Raw genomic sequence first — 15,406 nt, 5'->3', positions numbered from 1 at the left:
AGTAAAAGCTGGAATGTGGGAATAAGTGTATTCTTTCCCCTTGGAGAAGCTATAGCTGGCAGAGGCAAGAAGCTGGAGCAGTGGAGAAGGTAAGGACAACTGTATTCAAGAGCTAATGTTCCCTGCTGGCTGGGGGAGCTCCAACTCACAACAGTCCCTGCAAACTGAGGATCTGGGCATATTAAGTTCCAACAGACACTCTTGTCTTTATTTTCCAGTAAAATATTCCTTTTCATTGTGATGATGATTAGAATATTACTTAACCACTTACTGTCAAGGGAACGTGTTGCAGTCTAAGGAAAGCACTGGCTGAAAGCTGAGTTGTACAGATGGGTGCCTACATTTTACAATTAGAGCGGAGACAAAAAGAATCTGCCGTCAGACAAAGAAATGCTCTGTTCAAACAATGTGCCTGAAGTCTATTGAGAAAGAGGACTTAGAGAGCCTATCGGAGCCTCCCCAGACTCCCAAACATGATGGGAGACCTCTCATGAACCTGTTGCATGAGGAACTGCAGTGGCCCCTCTCCACGTGAGGCAGCTTGCACCTCAGGGTGGCCTTTTGCCCTAACTAGTATAAAATTACTCTCTCTGGGCTCAGAACTGCTCAGAAGCAGGAAAGTCAAAACAAAACAATACCTTACCTAAATAGTTTTCTAAAGGAAATTTGCACCAATGTCTAAATGCTTCATTTAGTTTAAATAGATTTAGTGGGGTAAGAGTGTGCCTGCTGTCTTAGTTTTTTTTTTCTGGTATTATAATAAATTAACTTGAGAAAAGCAACTTGAGGATGAAAGGGGTTATTGGTCCATCATTGTGCTGGAGTCAAGAAGGTAAGAACTTGAAGCAGCTAGGGACGTTACAGCCACAGTCAGAGGTAGAGAGCATGAATTAGTGCATGCACACTGGGGCTTAGGACCTTCTCTCATTTTCACTCAGTCTACAGACCAGCCTACAAAATGGTACTGCTCACATTCCACGTGGTTCTCTCTACCTCAGTTAACACAATTAAGAAAACCGCTCACAGGCACGCCTACGTGCCAATCTAATCTAGACAACTGCTCACTGAGACGACCTTCTAAGGTCATACACTACGTCAAGTGAACAGTCACAACTCTCCGACTTCCTGAGCTAATCCTTATTTTGTATGCTTTGTTACTAGAGAACCATGAGATAAATCATCCGGGGAAGGGTGAGTTGACTAAAATTCAAAAGATGGGTTCTAACCTGTCCAAGAAATTGATTAGGCAAGTCAGTTAAATTCTTCCTAACTTGAAAATGAAAGTTACTAAATAAGTGAGCTGTTGACAACAGGAAAAAAAATGGAGTAAAAAGTTTTAAAGTTGAGGATCAAGAAACTAGACCGAGGGAGATGCCACTTTCATCTGTGCGTCTCTCTATGGACAGATGTGTTTTCTGTGTGTGCGCAATATTGTAGCCCTCCATTAGCGTTGATGCAGCTCCTGCAGACGTCTGGATCCCCTCAGGCTCCAGGCCCACCCCTTCTTAGCAATAGCACTGTCAATCATCTCTTAGGGTCAATTCCTTGCCAAGAACTGGGCTAATAACCTGCATTTGTCATCATCACATTTACTCTTCCTAAATAGCCCTTTTATTAACCCCTTTAAACCTCAGAGGCTGATCAAGGCTAAACAACCTATCCAGCATTACCTAACTAATTACTGGACAAACTAAGATTTGAACCAAAGACTTCTGTCATCAGAGCTAAAACTCTGAACCGCCTACCGTGTGGACTGCTGAACAAGATTGAAACCATTTCTCTGGCAACAAATGCAGACAGTTCTTAGGCCAAAAGGTTAGGACTAATTGTATTTGTCCACGGACAGATCCACACAGGCTCTCAAACCTCATCACAAATAATCATGGCTGCTGGTTCCTGACATATACTCCTAGTTCTCAGTTTATGAGAAAGAGAAAGAATCCAAACTTGGGGAGCCAAACCCATTGTAAGTAATAACATTCGTGAAAATACATGGAAGGTTACAGTGCTTTATTGTTTTCATCTTCTTAAGAACACAATCATATTCCCATCCTTTAGTCCTGAGATAGGGTCTAACGCCCAGGCTGGCCTCAGACTTGCATTCCGCACACCTCAGTCTCTGGAGTACTACGATTAAAGATCTGTGTCTCCACGTTCAGCTTTCCCTTGTTTTAAATTTTCTTTGACTGAATAAGAATATGCTATCCTTGCCTCTGACTTGCCATTTAATAGGTGGGAAGACAATGGAGACGTAATATTTTGAAGATGCTCTCTTTCTTACCTATCTAAAACATTTAAATATGGTCTTGCAGCGTTGCTCCAGTTAAGACAGTGGTCCTCAGCCTTTCTAGTGGTACAACCCTTTAACGCAGTTCCTCATGCTGTGGTGACCCCCAGCCATAAAATTATTGAAAAATTACTACTTTATAACTGTAATTTTGCTACTGTTATGAACTGTGATGTAAATATCTGTGTTTTTAGATGGTTTTAGGTGACCCCTGTTAAAAAATCGTTCAACCCACAGAGGAGTTGAGACCCACATGTTGAGAACCATTGAGTCAGGAGAAAAGCTATATGCAGTTAGAGTTCTCTGTATCATCTGCCACATTGTGTCACCCCTGCAAAGAGGACAAGCACAGAGCAACCAATCTCTGCGTAACTTACCAGCCCTTTCACATTCCTGTCTTCCTCCCTTTCAGTCTGTGGGCACAGCCATGAAAAGTTAGAGGGATGAATGGGATTTAAGTGTTTTCAAGTACAGTACATGAGCTAGCGTTCTGAATCACGAGGAATGAGCTTCTTATTGCCAGTGAGACACAGTGTTATGTTAGCAGCTGGCGAAAACCTCACTGGAGCAAGGTGAAATGCATTTACAGCACGGAAAAATCATAAAACAGAGAGTTCTAGATTTGTAAAAACAGTATTTTGTAGCTCTAATATAACTGAATCAGCCATAGTAGCCGGGCATCTGCTCAAAGCCATCTCACTTGTAATTCATAAACATCAATCTCTAAAATGCTTTCTGATCAATTTTTTTTGAACCTTGGGCAATAGTTGATTAAATATATTAGATTAAGAAAAATTAGGGCCAGGTGGTGGTAGCGCACACCTTTAATTTCAGCACTCGGGAGGCAGAGCCAGGAGGATCTCTTTGAGTTCAAGGCCAGCCTGGTCTACAGAGTGAGTTCCAGGACAGGCTCCAAAGCTACACAGAGAAACCCTGTCTCAAAAAACCAAAGAAAAAATAAATAAATAAAAATTAGGATGACTCTGAAATATGAAACTACTATAAAGTAATACAAAGACAAAAACTAATGATATTTTTAGTAGCCATAAGATAATTATTTAATTTTTAAAAAATCTACAGCTTAGTAAGCAAAATTAGTTAAAAAAGAAACTACAGTAATATCAAAAATTTAAAGTATAAAAAAAATAGTTGTGCGTGTGGGTGAGAAGGTTCAGCAAGTAGAGGCACTGGCCACATAGGCCTGGCACCTGAGTGCCCCGCATGGAACCCAGTGAAAAGGTCAGAGCTGGAGAGACTCCACTGTACAAAGATATTCTCTGACTTGCAGGTTAGTGGAGTGGCATGTGCCCCCCAATCATCCAGACATACAGCAATAACAAATAAAAATTTTAAAAGTTGTGGGGCATCAATGAATACTTACTGTTTTATTAATGTTAACATGTAGAATATAAATATGGAGATATTGAGGACTTCTGTTAAACATGTGTTCACTTATTACAAAACAGTCATCACAAATATGGTATGTATTCATTTATATGTGGATATTAGCTGCTAAATCAATGATAACCAAGGTATAATCTGCAGAACCACAGAGGTTACATATAGATAAGGTACTAGGGGGACAGGTAGAGCTCCCTAGGAAACGGAACTATAATATTTATGGACAGATCAGGACAGGGGTGACTGGAATGTGAGAATCAAGTGGAAAGGGGAAGAGAAGAGGGGATGAGGGAGAGAATATAGGGAGGAACAGCTAAAATTAAGAGCCAATATGGTACAAGTTTCCGTGTGTGTGTGTGTGTGTGTGTGTGTGTGTGTGTGTGTGTGTGTGTGTGTACATGCATACATAACACACACACATATATGAAAACAACCTAAAAGACACTGCCATATAACAGGAGAGACAGAGCAACTGGACATCTCTTGCCACCATAAAAAGCTTCCAGTACTAGGAATGTGCTACAACTAGTTGAGTTGTTGGCCAAAGGGATCTGTCCCATGGAATCCCCCCAAATAACCAATGCTGTCGCCAAGACTCATCAACTGATGATAAGGCCCCATTGTTGATGACCACACCTACACAACTCATTGAACATGGAGAAGCCTAGCTGGTGCCTACATAGTCTTCACCTTTACGTTCTAGCATCTTTGGTACAAAAAGGTGCTCTGCACACTCCAAAGGAGGAATGTAAATACCAACCCAGTGGTGTCCTGCCTGCAAGATATGCTAGTCAATAGTGGCACAAAGCCTGCAGACGCCACAAACCTGTATCTGATTTGACTTAAGGCCCACTCCACAAGATGAAATCCATTCCCAACACTGCTGGGTGACCAAGAACCTGAAACTAGATAGCCACAGCCAGACAATATACAGAGAGTGAAAGACCTCAGAGCACTCAGCCCTAAATGAGATGCTTCCATCCAATCCCTCCCCTTAGGGACCAGGGAGCCCTGCAGAAGAGGAGGCTGAAAGAGTGTAAGAGCCACAGGGGATGGAGGACACCAAGGAAACAAGCCCTGGAAATCAACAGGATCAATGCACATCTGAACTCACAGAGACTAAGGTAGCAGGCACAGAGCCTGCACAGGTCTGCACCAGCTGGGCTCCCAGAGCCGAAAGGAGAAATGGATACATGCACCCATCCCTGACCCGGAAGCAATCCACAATTGATAACCCCTTGCAAATGAAAATTTAGCTTTCCCCAAGGGAGTCTCGCTGGGGAAACAAACTACTCTTAAGGGTAGGCTGCATGTGCAGCAGTAGATTTTTTTTTCCACTTTTTATGTTACAGGTCTTTGTGTATATATTATGGCTTTCAGTTTTATATTTTTATGGGATTCTTGAGTGTGAGAATGAGTGTGTATCTGTGTCTGTATCTGTTTCTTGTGTCTTTTCTTGAACCCTTTTTCTTCTGTTTGTTTTGTATTATTCTGATGTGTTAGTTTTTGTCCTATCTTTTATATTACTATATTATATTATTATTTTCCCTTAGAAGCCTGTTTGTTTTCTAATGAGAGACAGAAAGGGGTGGATTTGCAAGGGAGAGGAGGTGAAGGAGCTGGGAGGAGGAGACGGAGAGGAAAGTGTAGTCAGGATATATTTTGTGAGAAGAGAATCTATTTTCAAAAAAAAGAAAAATTAAAAAAAATAAACTCATCATTGCTCTTTCTGCATTTAAGTAGTTAGGACTTAATAAGAAGACTGCATATAAAGATTTATTTCTAGGAAAAGCAAAAACTATACCAAAAATAGAAATAAGTGATTAGCACCTGTGACGCAAAGGCGACCAGCCACGATGAAGGCAGCAGTTGTCTTTAACACAACAGCGCACTTGGGGTGAAGAAGAGCGGCCTGCTCTCCCACCCTCCAGGCTGCCCTGCTAGATACAAGGAGACAGAAAAGCAACCTCACACTGCACAAGTTCTAACAGGACTTTTACAAACTTTGCTGGCACTGCAAAGTTTAAAGAATAAATTATTCTGGAGAGAAACAGGGTACTGAGAAAATTACCCTTGAAGGCATGAATTAATAAAAAATATCGTAGTGTACCAAGTGGATTTCTTGATCAGCACTTCTCATATGAAACAGCTAGAGGCAGGAACTCGGTCTCACAACCCACGAAAAGCAAAGTGGCAATTACCAAGGGCACTCAAGCTTCAGTGATCAGTGACAAGTGGTCCTTCTCAGTTTCAGGACAAAAACTGCACAAAATAGGAAAATATGTACAGAGACAGCATTCGACAAGATTAGTAAAATTATGACGGCATTCTCTAAAGGTGAAAAACCAAGGAGAGAAGTGAAAGACTGAAATCTACAGTGATGTTATCTTAAAACAGTCTTGAGCATCATGAACAGCTTCAAGGCAGGTGTAGCTGTGTGTGCTTCCTCTGCTGCATAACGTTTGTGGCTCATGCAAAGAAGCCATTATGCTTTTGAACATTCATGTCATAATCTGGTGGACAGGCTTTTATCAGATATTTTCATTTAATAAATATGCAGCCAAGAATAAACAGTACTGGGTGTACTTTAGGCATTTAAGCATTAAAATCCCCAGAGGAGTCGATAGAAGAACAGCTACCCATGATTATTAAACACCCTGTTAGCTCAGTTGGGTCACTGTGACTAAGACCACTTGATGATGCAGACTGTCTTGGCAGGGGGTCAGTGTCTGCCTCCCAGAGCCACGTGTAGCCCCAACCAGTGCTCATTTATCTGAGGATGTACCAAGCAGGCTTTCTGTGCCTGTTCTTATAAATCAGAACTATACAACCCAAGAATCTGTGAAAGAGAATAAAGATTCCCTCATGTATAAACAGAAGAAGAAACGTTTTTGAATGCGATAAGAGCAAAACTGTAAATAGTCGGAGTCAGTTAGAGATACTAATCTGGCTGACACACGCGAGCAGCTGGGCCAAAGGTACCCTAGGAATGGCAAGAAACAGAAACACAGAAAACACTCTCAGCAAAAATTGACGATGGCATAAATTTTACCTCTTAAATCTTTGGTCTAAAAAAGAGGTTTTGACATTATGGCTAGACATAATTACCACATAATGTGTAAGTTGCAATAATAATGCTCTGCGGTGAATAATTCTAAAGAAATGGTTAGCTGTCCATAGCACGTACCTTCTCCGGATTGAGCTCAAGGTGGATAAAGCATCTTGTTTGACCCACTCTGCAGGTTGTAACTCCTGCCACAAACCGGAGCTCATCTGTTAGGTTTAGCCCCTCGTTCTGGAGAATGGTGGCTGTTTGGTTAAGTGTGACTCGCCAAAAGACCTGGACATCTTCAAAGGCCCTGTGCACAAAACAAGCCCATGCAATACAGTGACAGAGTGACTCACAGAGCCTGGCAGATACGCTGACTGTCCCTCGTCCTCGACGGAGTGGCAGCACCTACTGTATGACAGACAGTGCTGAGAGTGAGGAACGCTTCCAGGGGGAAAAAAGAAAACTACGACTCATGGTCTCCATGGCATTCTCCGACTACACACTGGTTAGTAATGAACTGACATTCAGTGAGGAATGCTAAGTAAAATTCTTTCTGTCCAATGTAACAAAAATGCACTAACAAAAGGCAGAGATAATCTCTGACCTCAAGTAAATGGGTATTATTTGTTTCTTTACAATATTTTCTCTGGAGAAAGACACTACTCCTTAAAAAAAAAAAGAGCTATAATGATAACATTTAAAGGCAAACGATGTCGTACATTTTTACAGAATAGGCCGCAGTGGAAGTATTAACCCATACATATGTGCATGGACATACCAAGTCCAGACACGTACTGAACTCCCAAAGACTCACGACAAAATTCACCTGCAAGGAAAGCTCTGATACTCCCAGTGTCCCGGGAGCTCAGTGGTTACAATCAGTCATCTCAGAGTGGTTATGGTGATTGATTTGCATGGTATGCAAAACACAGTAGGCAATCCTGTTATGGTTCAAAACCCAATGTGTTAAGTAATAGCTGGAGAACGACAGTATCTCTGGGATAGTGGGGTGCTTTGGCCAGTAAAACACTGGCCATCCTAGCCTGCCAACCCAAATTTAATCCTTAAGACCCATGGGAGAAGAAAAGTAACAACTAAAAGCTGTCCTCTGACCCAACCATACCATCATAGAGGCATGACCCCCACAGCAAAAAAAAAATAATAATAAATATATTTTTAATTAAAAGGATGCATTAATACTGAAAACCTAGCTTGCAGAATAACTTCTATCAACGTTCACTCTACCTTCATCATTCTGTATGAGTCTTAAGTTCTGTGTACAATTTCAGGATGTTACATCTACATGCTCACATGCACAAGCATATGCGCACACACATACACACACACACACACACACACACACACACACACACACACACACACACACCTACCTGTTTGGCTGCCTTGTGATAACTAGGCGCTGTCTGCTCTTACCAGCTCCTTCCCTCAGTTCCAGGCCTCTTTGGGATTCCTCACTGAAGCCTATGATGCCATTGTGGAGGTCACTCCCTGGAAAGGAAAATGGAAGGCTATAAGAGACTGAGGAATTTATGAGCCCTCCAGTGCCACAGTCGTCTTGATAGCCCAGAGAATATAAATGAGAAATTAACAAGTGGGAGGTGAGAGCTATGATTTTTTAATAAGTTTTTTCTAAAAACATTCTCAAACAGGACAAAACAAGATACATTAAGACAAGGCAAAAGCCCTCAGACCGAGGCTGGACACGCGTTTTTCTAAAGCGACTCCACAGCACATTTCATAGCCACTGGCATTTTACATCCCCCAGAACACGAGCTCCATCACAGCAACAACTGTTTTTTGACAGCTCTGTCCCCGGACAAGGAGAGTGCCAGCTCATGGCAGGCACTTAGTAAGTACTGTCACGTAAATGAACTATGTAAGTAATTCACCTTCCTCTAAGAGTGTTGACAGTTGATGTCACACACTTACTTCTCTGCCCCAGAAAAAAAAAAAAGAGAATGATTAAGCAAATCCTGAGCATCTGAGTGTTAGAAGTCCAGATCATAGGAGGTTATAGGAACCACTACACACACACACACACACACACACACACACACACACACACACACACACACACACATATGCAAACTCAAAGAAGCTTAAGCAGGGTCCAACCTGGAGTCTAGAGCATGCTAACACAGTCCCTTTGTGTCCACAAGCACATGAGTGAATGTGTAAGGCAAGTATCTAAACTCCTGTACATGTTGTCTCGTTCTGAGTGTCCCAGCCTTTCAATGTGATCCCAAAAGGAATGGTCCTAAAGCAATCAGCCTCAAAAACAAACTGAGGTTGATCTCCCAGCTCTGAAATGTAAGAAAACGTGGACACCATGTGTCATGGACATCCATGTGATGGACTACTACATTTGTCCTCACTCTTCCTGTGTGCTTTTTTATCAGCAACATTTCAAATCTCCATTTCATCAATGAATCATTACAATCACGTGTTAGCCGAGCATCAGAATATTACGTTAATTATTTTCTCTCTTGTAACAATTGTTCCCTCCAAAGCATTGTTTCTCTTGTTTCTTGGTAGTTTAGTTTCCTGTCTTCTTTTGTAGGGCAATAATAACTGATGGGGTCTACTTAAAATTCTCTTGTCACATCTACAATAAATTTGAGCTACATTTTTAGCAAGGTGATTCTGGATGTCCAGTGTACCAGATAGATTTAGTACCTGGCTTATTTAAAGTGGGTTCTAACATCTAAATGTGAAAAGATTATGAAGACTGGTTGAAGATCAGAGGAATCAATAAAGTTAATGATCTAATTAAAACAGAAACATTATTAAGAGGAAAGGCCAGTTGTATGAAAGACAAGATGGAATATTCAGGCAGAATAAAAGAATAAGGGACCTTAAAATAATGCAGTCATGTGGGACATGATGGTTGATGGTATCAGCTGTGCTACGACACATGATATCAATAGACTGGAGTCTATTGCATCCTATACAAATGATGGAGAACCTGCTCAGCCGTTTGAAGGGCAAAAAGCTGATATTTGGGCAGGCTTTGGTGTGTCACATTGCCTGAGAAATGTAGAAGCAGATTTGTGCCAAATAACATCCTGATCACCAAAGAGCACTCACTCTGTCAACAACCTAACCAGGACTCAAGTCCTCTCCATTACTCAGTAACTAATGGAGCACTGTTTGGAACAGTGAGGAACCTCCAGGAACTGTTTTTATTTCCACATTAATTGATAGATATTTTGGCTGTCAGCTGTGATCATATCTGAATGGCTGTAATAAAATATTTAAGCCATAGAAAGTGAGGGCAATGCTTAATTCCAAATTAATTTTAGTAGAAATATACGAATTACATTAAGCCAATGTAACAAGCTTGCATAAATGAATTAAAATTTACAATGTTCCAAATAAACTGTTGGATTAGGAATGGTATTAATTATAATTAGTGAAAATTTGTAGGGTAACATAAGCAGGAGAAACACTATAAAGGAAGTTACTATGACACACTATGGGTGATTAAAATAGCATAAATATGAGGAAGCATCGTGCTCTAATGGTGAGTCCTGAGATCTAGTGCACAGCGTGTGAGTAGTTAATACCATGGTATTGTACACTTTGAGATTGCTAAGAACAAACCTCAGATGTTCTCACCACAGAAACATTAAGTATTTGAGATGATATGTAAGTTAGTTAGCTTGATTTAATTATCTGACTACTTATTCATAAATCACATCCCATGATATGAAAATAGATAACATATAGTCAAAATAAAACACAATCATGAAATGGCCTTATTACTACTTTAGTTAGTTATTGACAATCTGATCTACTTTATCTAATGAAATATATATCCAGAAGTAAACTACAAGTTACCACCAAATCTAGATGTGTAAGGATCCCCTAAAATAACTAAAAATGAAGCTATTGTTTCACATGTGTGTATATGTGCAAATATGATATACACACATATGTCATATGTGAGAGTGGGAGAGAGAAGCTGCAATACAATGACTGTTCATTTGCTCTGGATCAAAAGCAGTAGAAAAATTTAAACTATTGTAACATAAATGTACAGGACTCTGTGTTTATATGTGTGTATATACATATGCATACACATGTACATCATTCATACATGCACACATATTTACGTGTGTGTATCCAACTAGTACAATGATTATATAAATTGTGTTGTGTCAAAAACAATAAAAGATACACTTTTGGTTTAATTCATAACACATACAGGAAATTTCTTGATAATGACATCTTGCTTGAGGACTGATTACTGAAAGTGGTTCAAAATTTAAAATAAGGTTCCAAAACAATATAAACAATCCTATGTTTGAAAATCAAAAACAGCATTTTTCTAGAAAAATAATGTGGATTTAAGGACTGTTCTCTATTATGTGAAACTACAGATTTACAGACCATGTACCTGACTCTTTTCTATGTAACATCTATAATACATTAAATTGTAGTCTAACCTAAAAACAACATGAACTCATGTTATGGCTCATTACTTTAGGAAGACAATTGGTTGTTGTTGCTGCTATTGTTATTTAGACAGGTCTCACGATATTTCTCTGGCTGACCTGGAACTCACTGTATAGACCAGGCTGGTCTTGAACTTAGACAGATCTGCCTGCCTCTGCCACCTGAGTGCTGGGATTAAAGGTGTGTGCCACCATGCCCATCCTAAAGGAAGACCATTTTTAATGAACTATTATGAGTGAGTCAAGTGACTGTCTTAGGTTGAAGTTCAGACATTGTTGAAAACACTGCGTTGTAAGTGCATACATCATCTCCGTCCTGCTCTGTCATTACCTGTGATAATGACGACAGCGAAGGCTGAACATCCTGTGCTGTCCTTTCCTCTCACAATCTGCGCTCCCCCTTGAGGGTCTGTGAGGAACACATAGAAGAACTCCTGCCCCTCAGGCTCGTCGTCATCCAGAATCTGAACCGATATTTTCCGTTCTCTTTCCCCATCTAGAAGTGTAAGGGTGAGCTCCTGTTCTTCAAAGTCTTCTTCTTCGACTGCCCACGTTAGGTTGGCAACTCCATAGGCATCCTGAAAGGGCCATACACTTGGTTCCTTCTGAACACATCTTCCACCAAACGTCTTCGCTGTTACGCTGACATTGCCTGTGAACCCACCAGTCCTCTGGATAAGGATTTCTGCGGTGCTTAATGTGCTGTTCGTCATTTCCTCTGCCACATAAACAGTGGGAGGTCCAAGGCTGAGTATTCCATAGACCGCAGCATGAGCAGTTTCTGGAGCCAAGTCAGGCTTCTCAGACACAGCACCGTGAGTGGTGACAGGCTTCTCGGGGGTAGCAGGCTTTTCGGGGGTGACAGGCTTCTCAGGGGTGACAGGCTTCTCGGGGGTGACAGGCTTTTCGGGGGTGACAAGATTCTCAGGGGTGGCAGGCTTCTCGGGGGTGGCAGGCTTCTCAGGGGTAGCAGGCTTCTCGGAGGTGACAGGCACACCTGTTGCCTCTGTAACAGCGGCAAACATCTCAGTGCTGTATGGAATGGCAGTGACCCTGCTTGTGTTAGGGCGTGTGGTGGAACCAGTTTCTACAGCAGGGAGAGTGCTGTCAAGTGTCACCATCACTGCTGTTGTGGGGACACCCACTCCAGCTAGGTCATCATTGTCCACTATGGTGACCACTACAACACTGTAATCTGGATTTAGACGAGGTCTCCAATTCACATCGCCCTTTCTCGGCCCCCTACTTTCTACTGAAGTAAGATTAATATAAAAAGTTTCTTCTCTCTCAGGAAGCTGATCATTAATAATGGTTATTTCAAAATCAGCCTCGGCTTGGAATCTCTGAAAAGAAAGTTCACCATTCTGAGCAGGCTCAAAGTCTTCCCCAGGCTTGGCGCTTCCCGAGGTCGTCTTGTAGGAGACTGTAATCAGATCACCATTAAACCCGAACAGTCTTTGCACATGTATTCGGATGGTCTGTGCATCCTCCGACACTGTGATATTTCTTGAACTAGGGGAAAACTGGAAGACTCCCATGGGTTCAATTTCAGCAGTAGTGAAACCTGGTCTGGAAAAGAAATTGAACCGTAAGGACTGGTTTTAGCACAGGAATACCACTATGGAGTTCTTCAATACTTGAAATGCTGCTCATTTCTAAGAATCATTCTAGAAACACTATGTTCCTTCAAACTCCAGAAGACCTTCTTTACACACTGGGAAGTAAAAGCTCAAGAGAGGCAGAGGCAGAGGCTGCAGCAACAGAGACAGGACCAAGCAGCTTAGGGAAGGTGCACATCTGAGCTCCGATGTCCGTCACACAGGGATAATTGGACATATAATGCTAAGCACACCATTGGTACTGGAGGTAGCAGAGCAGGGCAGGCTTACAGAAATAGGGTGAGCACTGTAAACTTATTTGTCATTGATGTTGTTAAAGACCTTTAAATTTGTCACCTGAAATATTTTCTTTGAACAAATATTATTTTAAATGGGATATGTATAATCAAACCACACTAAGCTCTACAGATAACCATTCCCCATCCACAAACATGTACGTAGACATTCTTGAACCGACACTAGTCCATTGCATAGTCCCTGTCTGTTATTATGGCAAAGCCCATCCCAAATAAGAGAAAAGCCAACTGTGTTTAGCTATCTGAAAATATACTGGGTTCCATATAAACAGTTATTACAGATAAATAACAATGTAAATACAATTATACAGAAAGGAGCCACTGATTTCAACCAATAACGCCATTAGTTAACTGTGATTCTTTATGCATATTCTTTTGTTTGTTTGTTTGTTTGTTTTTTGATACAGGGTTTCTCTGTGTAGTTTTGGTACCTGTCCTGGATCTCAGATCTCACTCTGTAGACCAGGCTGGCCTGGAACTCACAAAGATCCACCTGGCTTTGCCTCCTGAGTGCTGGGATTAAAGGCATGCACCGCCACCACCCAGCCTCCTTTCTGCACATTCTTAAAGGTGTGGGGAAATAGGAGTTCACAGCTCCTCCGCAGAGGACTTTGAAAACTGGAGACTGTGTCATTAGTGAAGCTGCAAGCCCAGCATCTGCTCTGAGGCTGGAGGGCAAGGCAGAGAGCTCACTGCAAGGCAGAGAAGGTGGGGCCCCTATTGAAAGCACTCTCCTCTGTCTGGGGCTGCAAGCCACGCCTTGCTCCACACCAGAACTGCATTTGCCTCTGAATCAAGGCAGCAGCGAAGCCCATGGTGTCTTGTTCAGGTCGGACTGAAACACTGCACATGACTCTTAGATGGCGAAGCTATCCTGGCCGTACCGAAGCTGGGCTCCACCAGCGCCACTGCTCCTCAGGCCCGACAGATGAAGGACAAAAGCCTCGGGCTGACCAGGGCTGGGAAACGTCCGTAGCGCCATCCCCTTCCTCCGTTCTCCGTGCAAAAAAGAAAGACTCCCTGGAAGAAGAATGATGGGGAAAGTCACTTATCACTTCTCTCTTCGGTCTCTTAAATTCTATTCCATGTGCATGGGTGTTTCACAGCATGTAGGTCTGTACACCATGTGTGTGCAGTGCCTACGGAGGCCAGGGGAGGACATAGGATCCCCCGGGACCAGAGTCACAGATAGTTCTGAGTGATCTTGTGGGTGCTGGGAATGGAACCCAGGTCCTCTGGAAAAGCAGCCAGTACTCTTAACCACTGAGCCATCTGCCCTGAACACTTGTGTTTCTTAAACTGGATTTTGATGCTAACACACATTTGATGCCGAAGTGATCTCTTTTCCAAAATTTGACTTGGTTCCAAAAAGATAATGTTTAATAGAGGGAACAAGAAATAAATACGTTTATAGAAATCTCCTGAGACCACACAGCCGTTTCTCACTCCCTGCTTCCTCCCCCCTTCCCTTCCTTCCTCCCCCTTCCCCGCTCTCTCCCTTCCTCTCCCCTTCCCTTCCCTCCCTCCCCCTTCCCCTCTTCACTTCCTCCCCCCACTTCCTTCCTTCCCTCTCTCTTCTCCTCACTCTTTCACTCCAATTACCAAATCCAGTATCAAAAAGAGAATGGCCATAATGAGGTTAGGCAAGCTTTCCTGTAAGTTTGGTGTTGAGCTGTGGTAAAATTCTGGCCATAACACTTTTTAAGAGGAATTTGAGGTAAAATATCACAATATGTGTATTTTACTTTAGATTACTTCAGAAGAAAATGTCATGAGTAAGAAAGATTACAAGTGTTAAGTTTAGTCCATGAGTTTAGGAATCATGTTTATTATTCACTATATTTAAATGTTATTATAAAAGCTCAAAAGAGTAATCTACTTTATTTGAAGATACATACTGTCTGTGAGTTCCTTGTTTGTGTAATAAAGTTATTCACTAAACAATTTAAAAAATTCACATGCAAGCAAAGTCACATACAAACATATACATAAAGAACAAGATTCCTACATAGACTGTAAGAGCTTAATTGTACAGAGGCAGACATATCACCACACGTGACAGAAAGGATAGAAGAATAACAATAAGTAGGTGTGGAACAGGGGAGCTAGAATGCAGGTAAGAAAGACAATAAAAGATCTTTAACTTAGGGATGAGCAAGAAGAAAATAAGGATCTCATTGGCTGACACATTAGATCTGGGTTCCTGTGGGATGGATGTGAAACACGCTGCCCAAGGCAGCTCTGGTGCCATGGCATCACCCAGCGAAGCAGTA

At 41.8% G+C, this 15,406-nt stretch overlaps 1 protein-coding gene across 1 annotated transcript in view; it reads right to left on the bottom strand.

Moving 5' to 3' along the window:
- The window catches only part of Adgrv1 (adhesion G protein-coupled receptor V1), a 546,923-nt gene that overhangs the window by 312,627 nt on the left and 218,890 nt on the right, over positions 1-15,406 (bottom strand). Inside the window, exons 73-76 of the mRNA XM_052743671.1 lie at positions 14,018-14,153; positions 11,550-12,787; positions 8,132-8,249; positions 6,876-7,047 (exon numbers count right to left, since the gene is read on the bottom strand). Coding sequence (XP_052599631.1) covers positions 6,876-7,047; positions 8,132-8,249; positions 11,550-12,787; positions 14,018-14,153 — 1,664 coding nt within the window. The remainder of the gene's footprint in view (positions 1-6,875; positions 7,048-8,131; positions 8,250-11,549; positions 12,788-14,017; positions 14,154-15,406) is intronic.

This window comes from Peromyscus californicus, unplaced genomic scaffold (assembly GCF_007827085.1).
Source record: "Peromyscus californicus insignis strain IS unplaced genomic scaffold, ASM782708v3 Scaffold_18__1_contigs__length_77618521, whole genome shotgun sequence".
Classification (NCBI taxonomy): Eukaryota; Metazoa; Chordata; class Mammalia; order Rodentia; family Cricetidae; genus Peromyscus; species Peromyscus californicus.
Note: the sequence above shows the minus strand (reverse complement) of the source record. Positions and strands in the feature narration are given on the sequence as shown.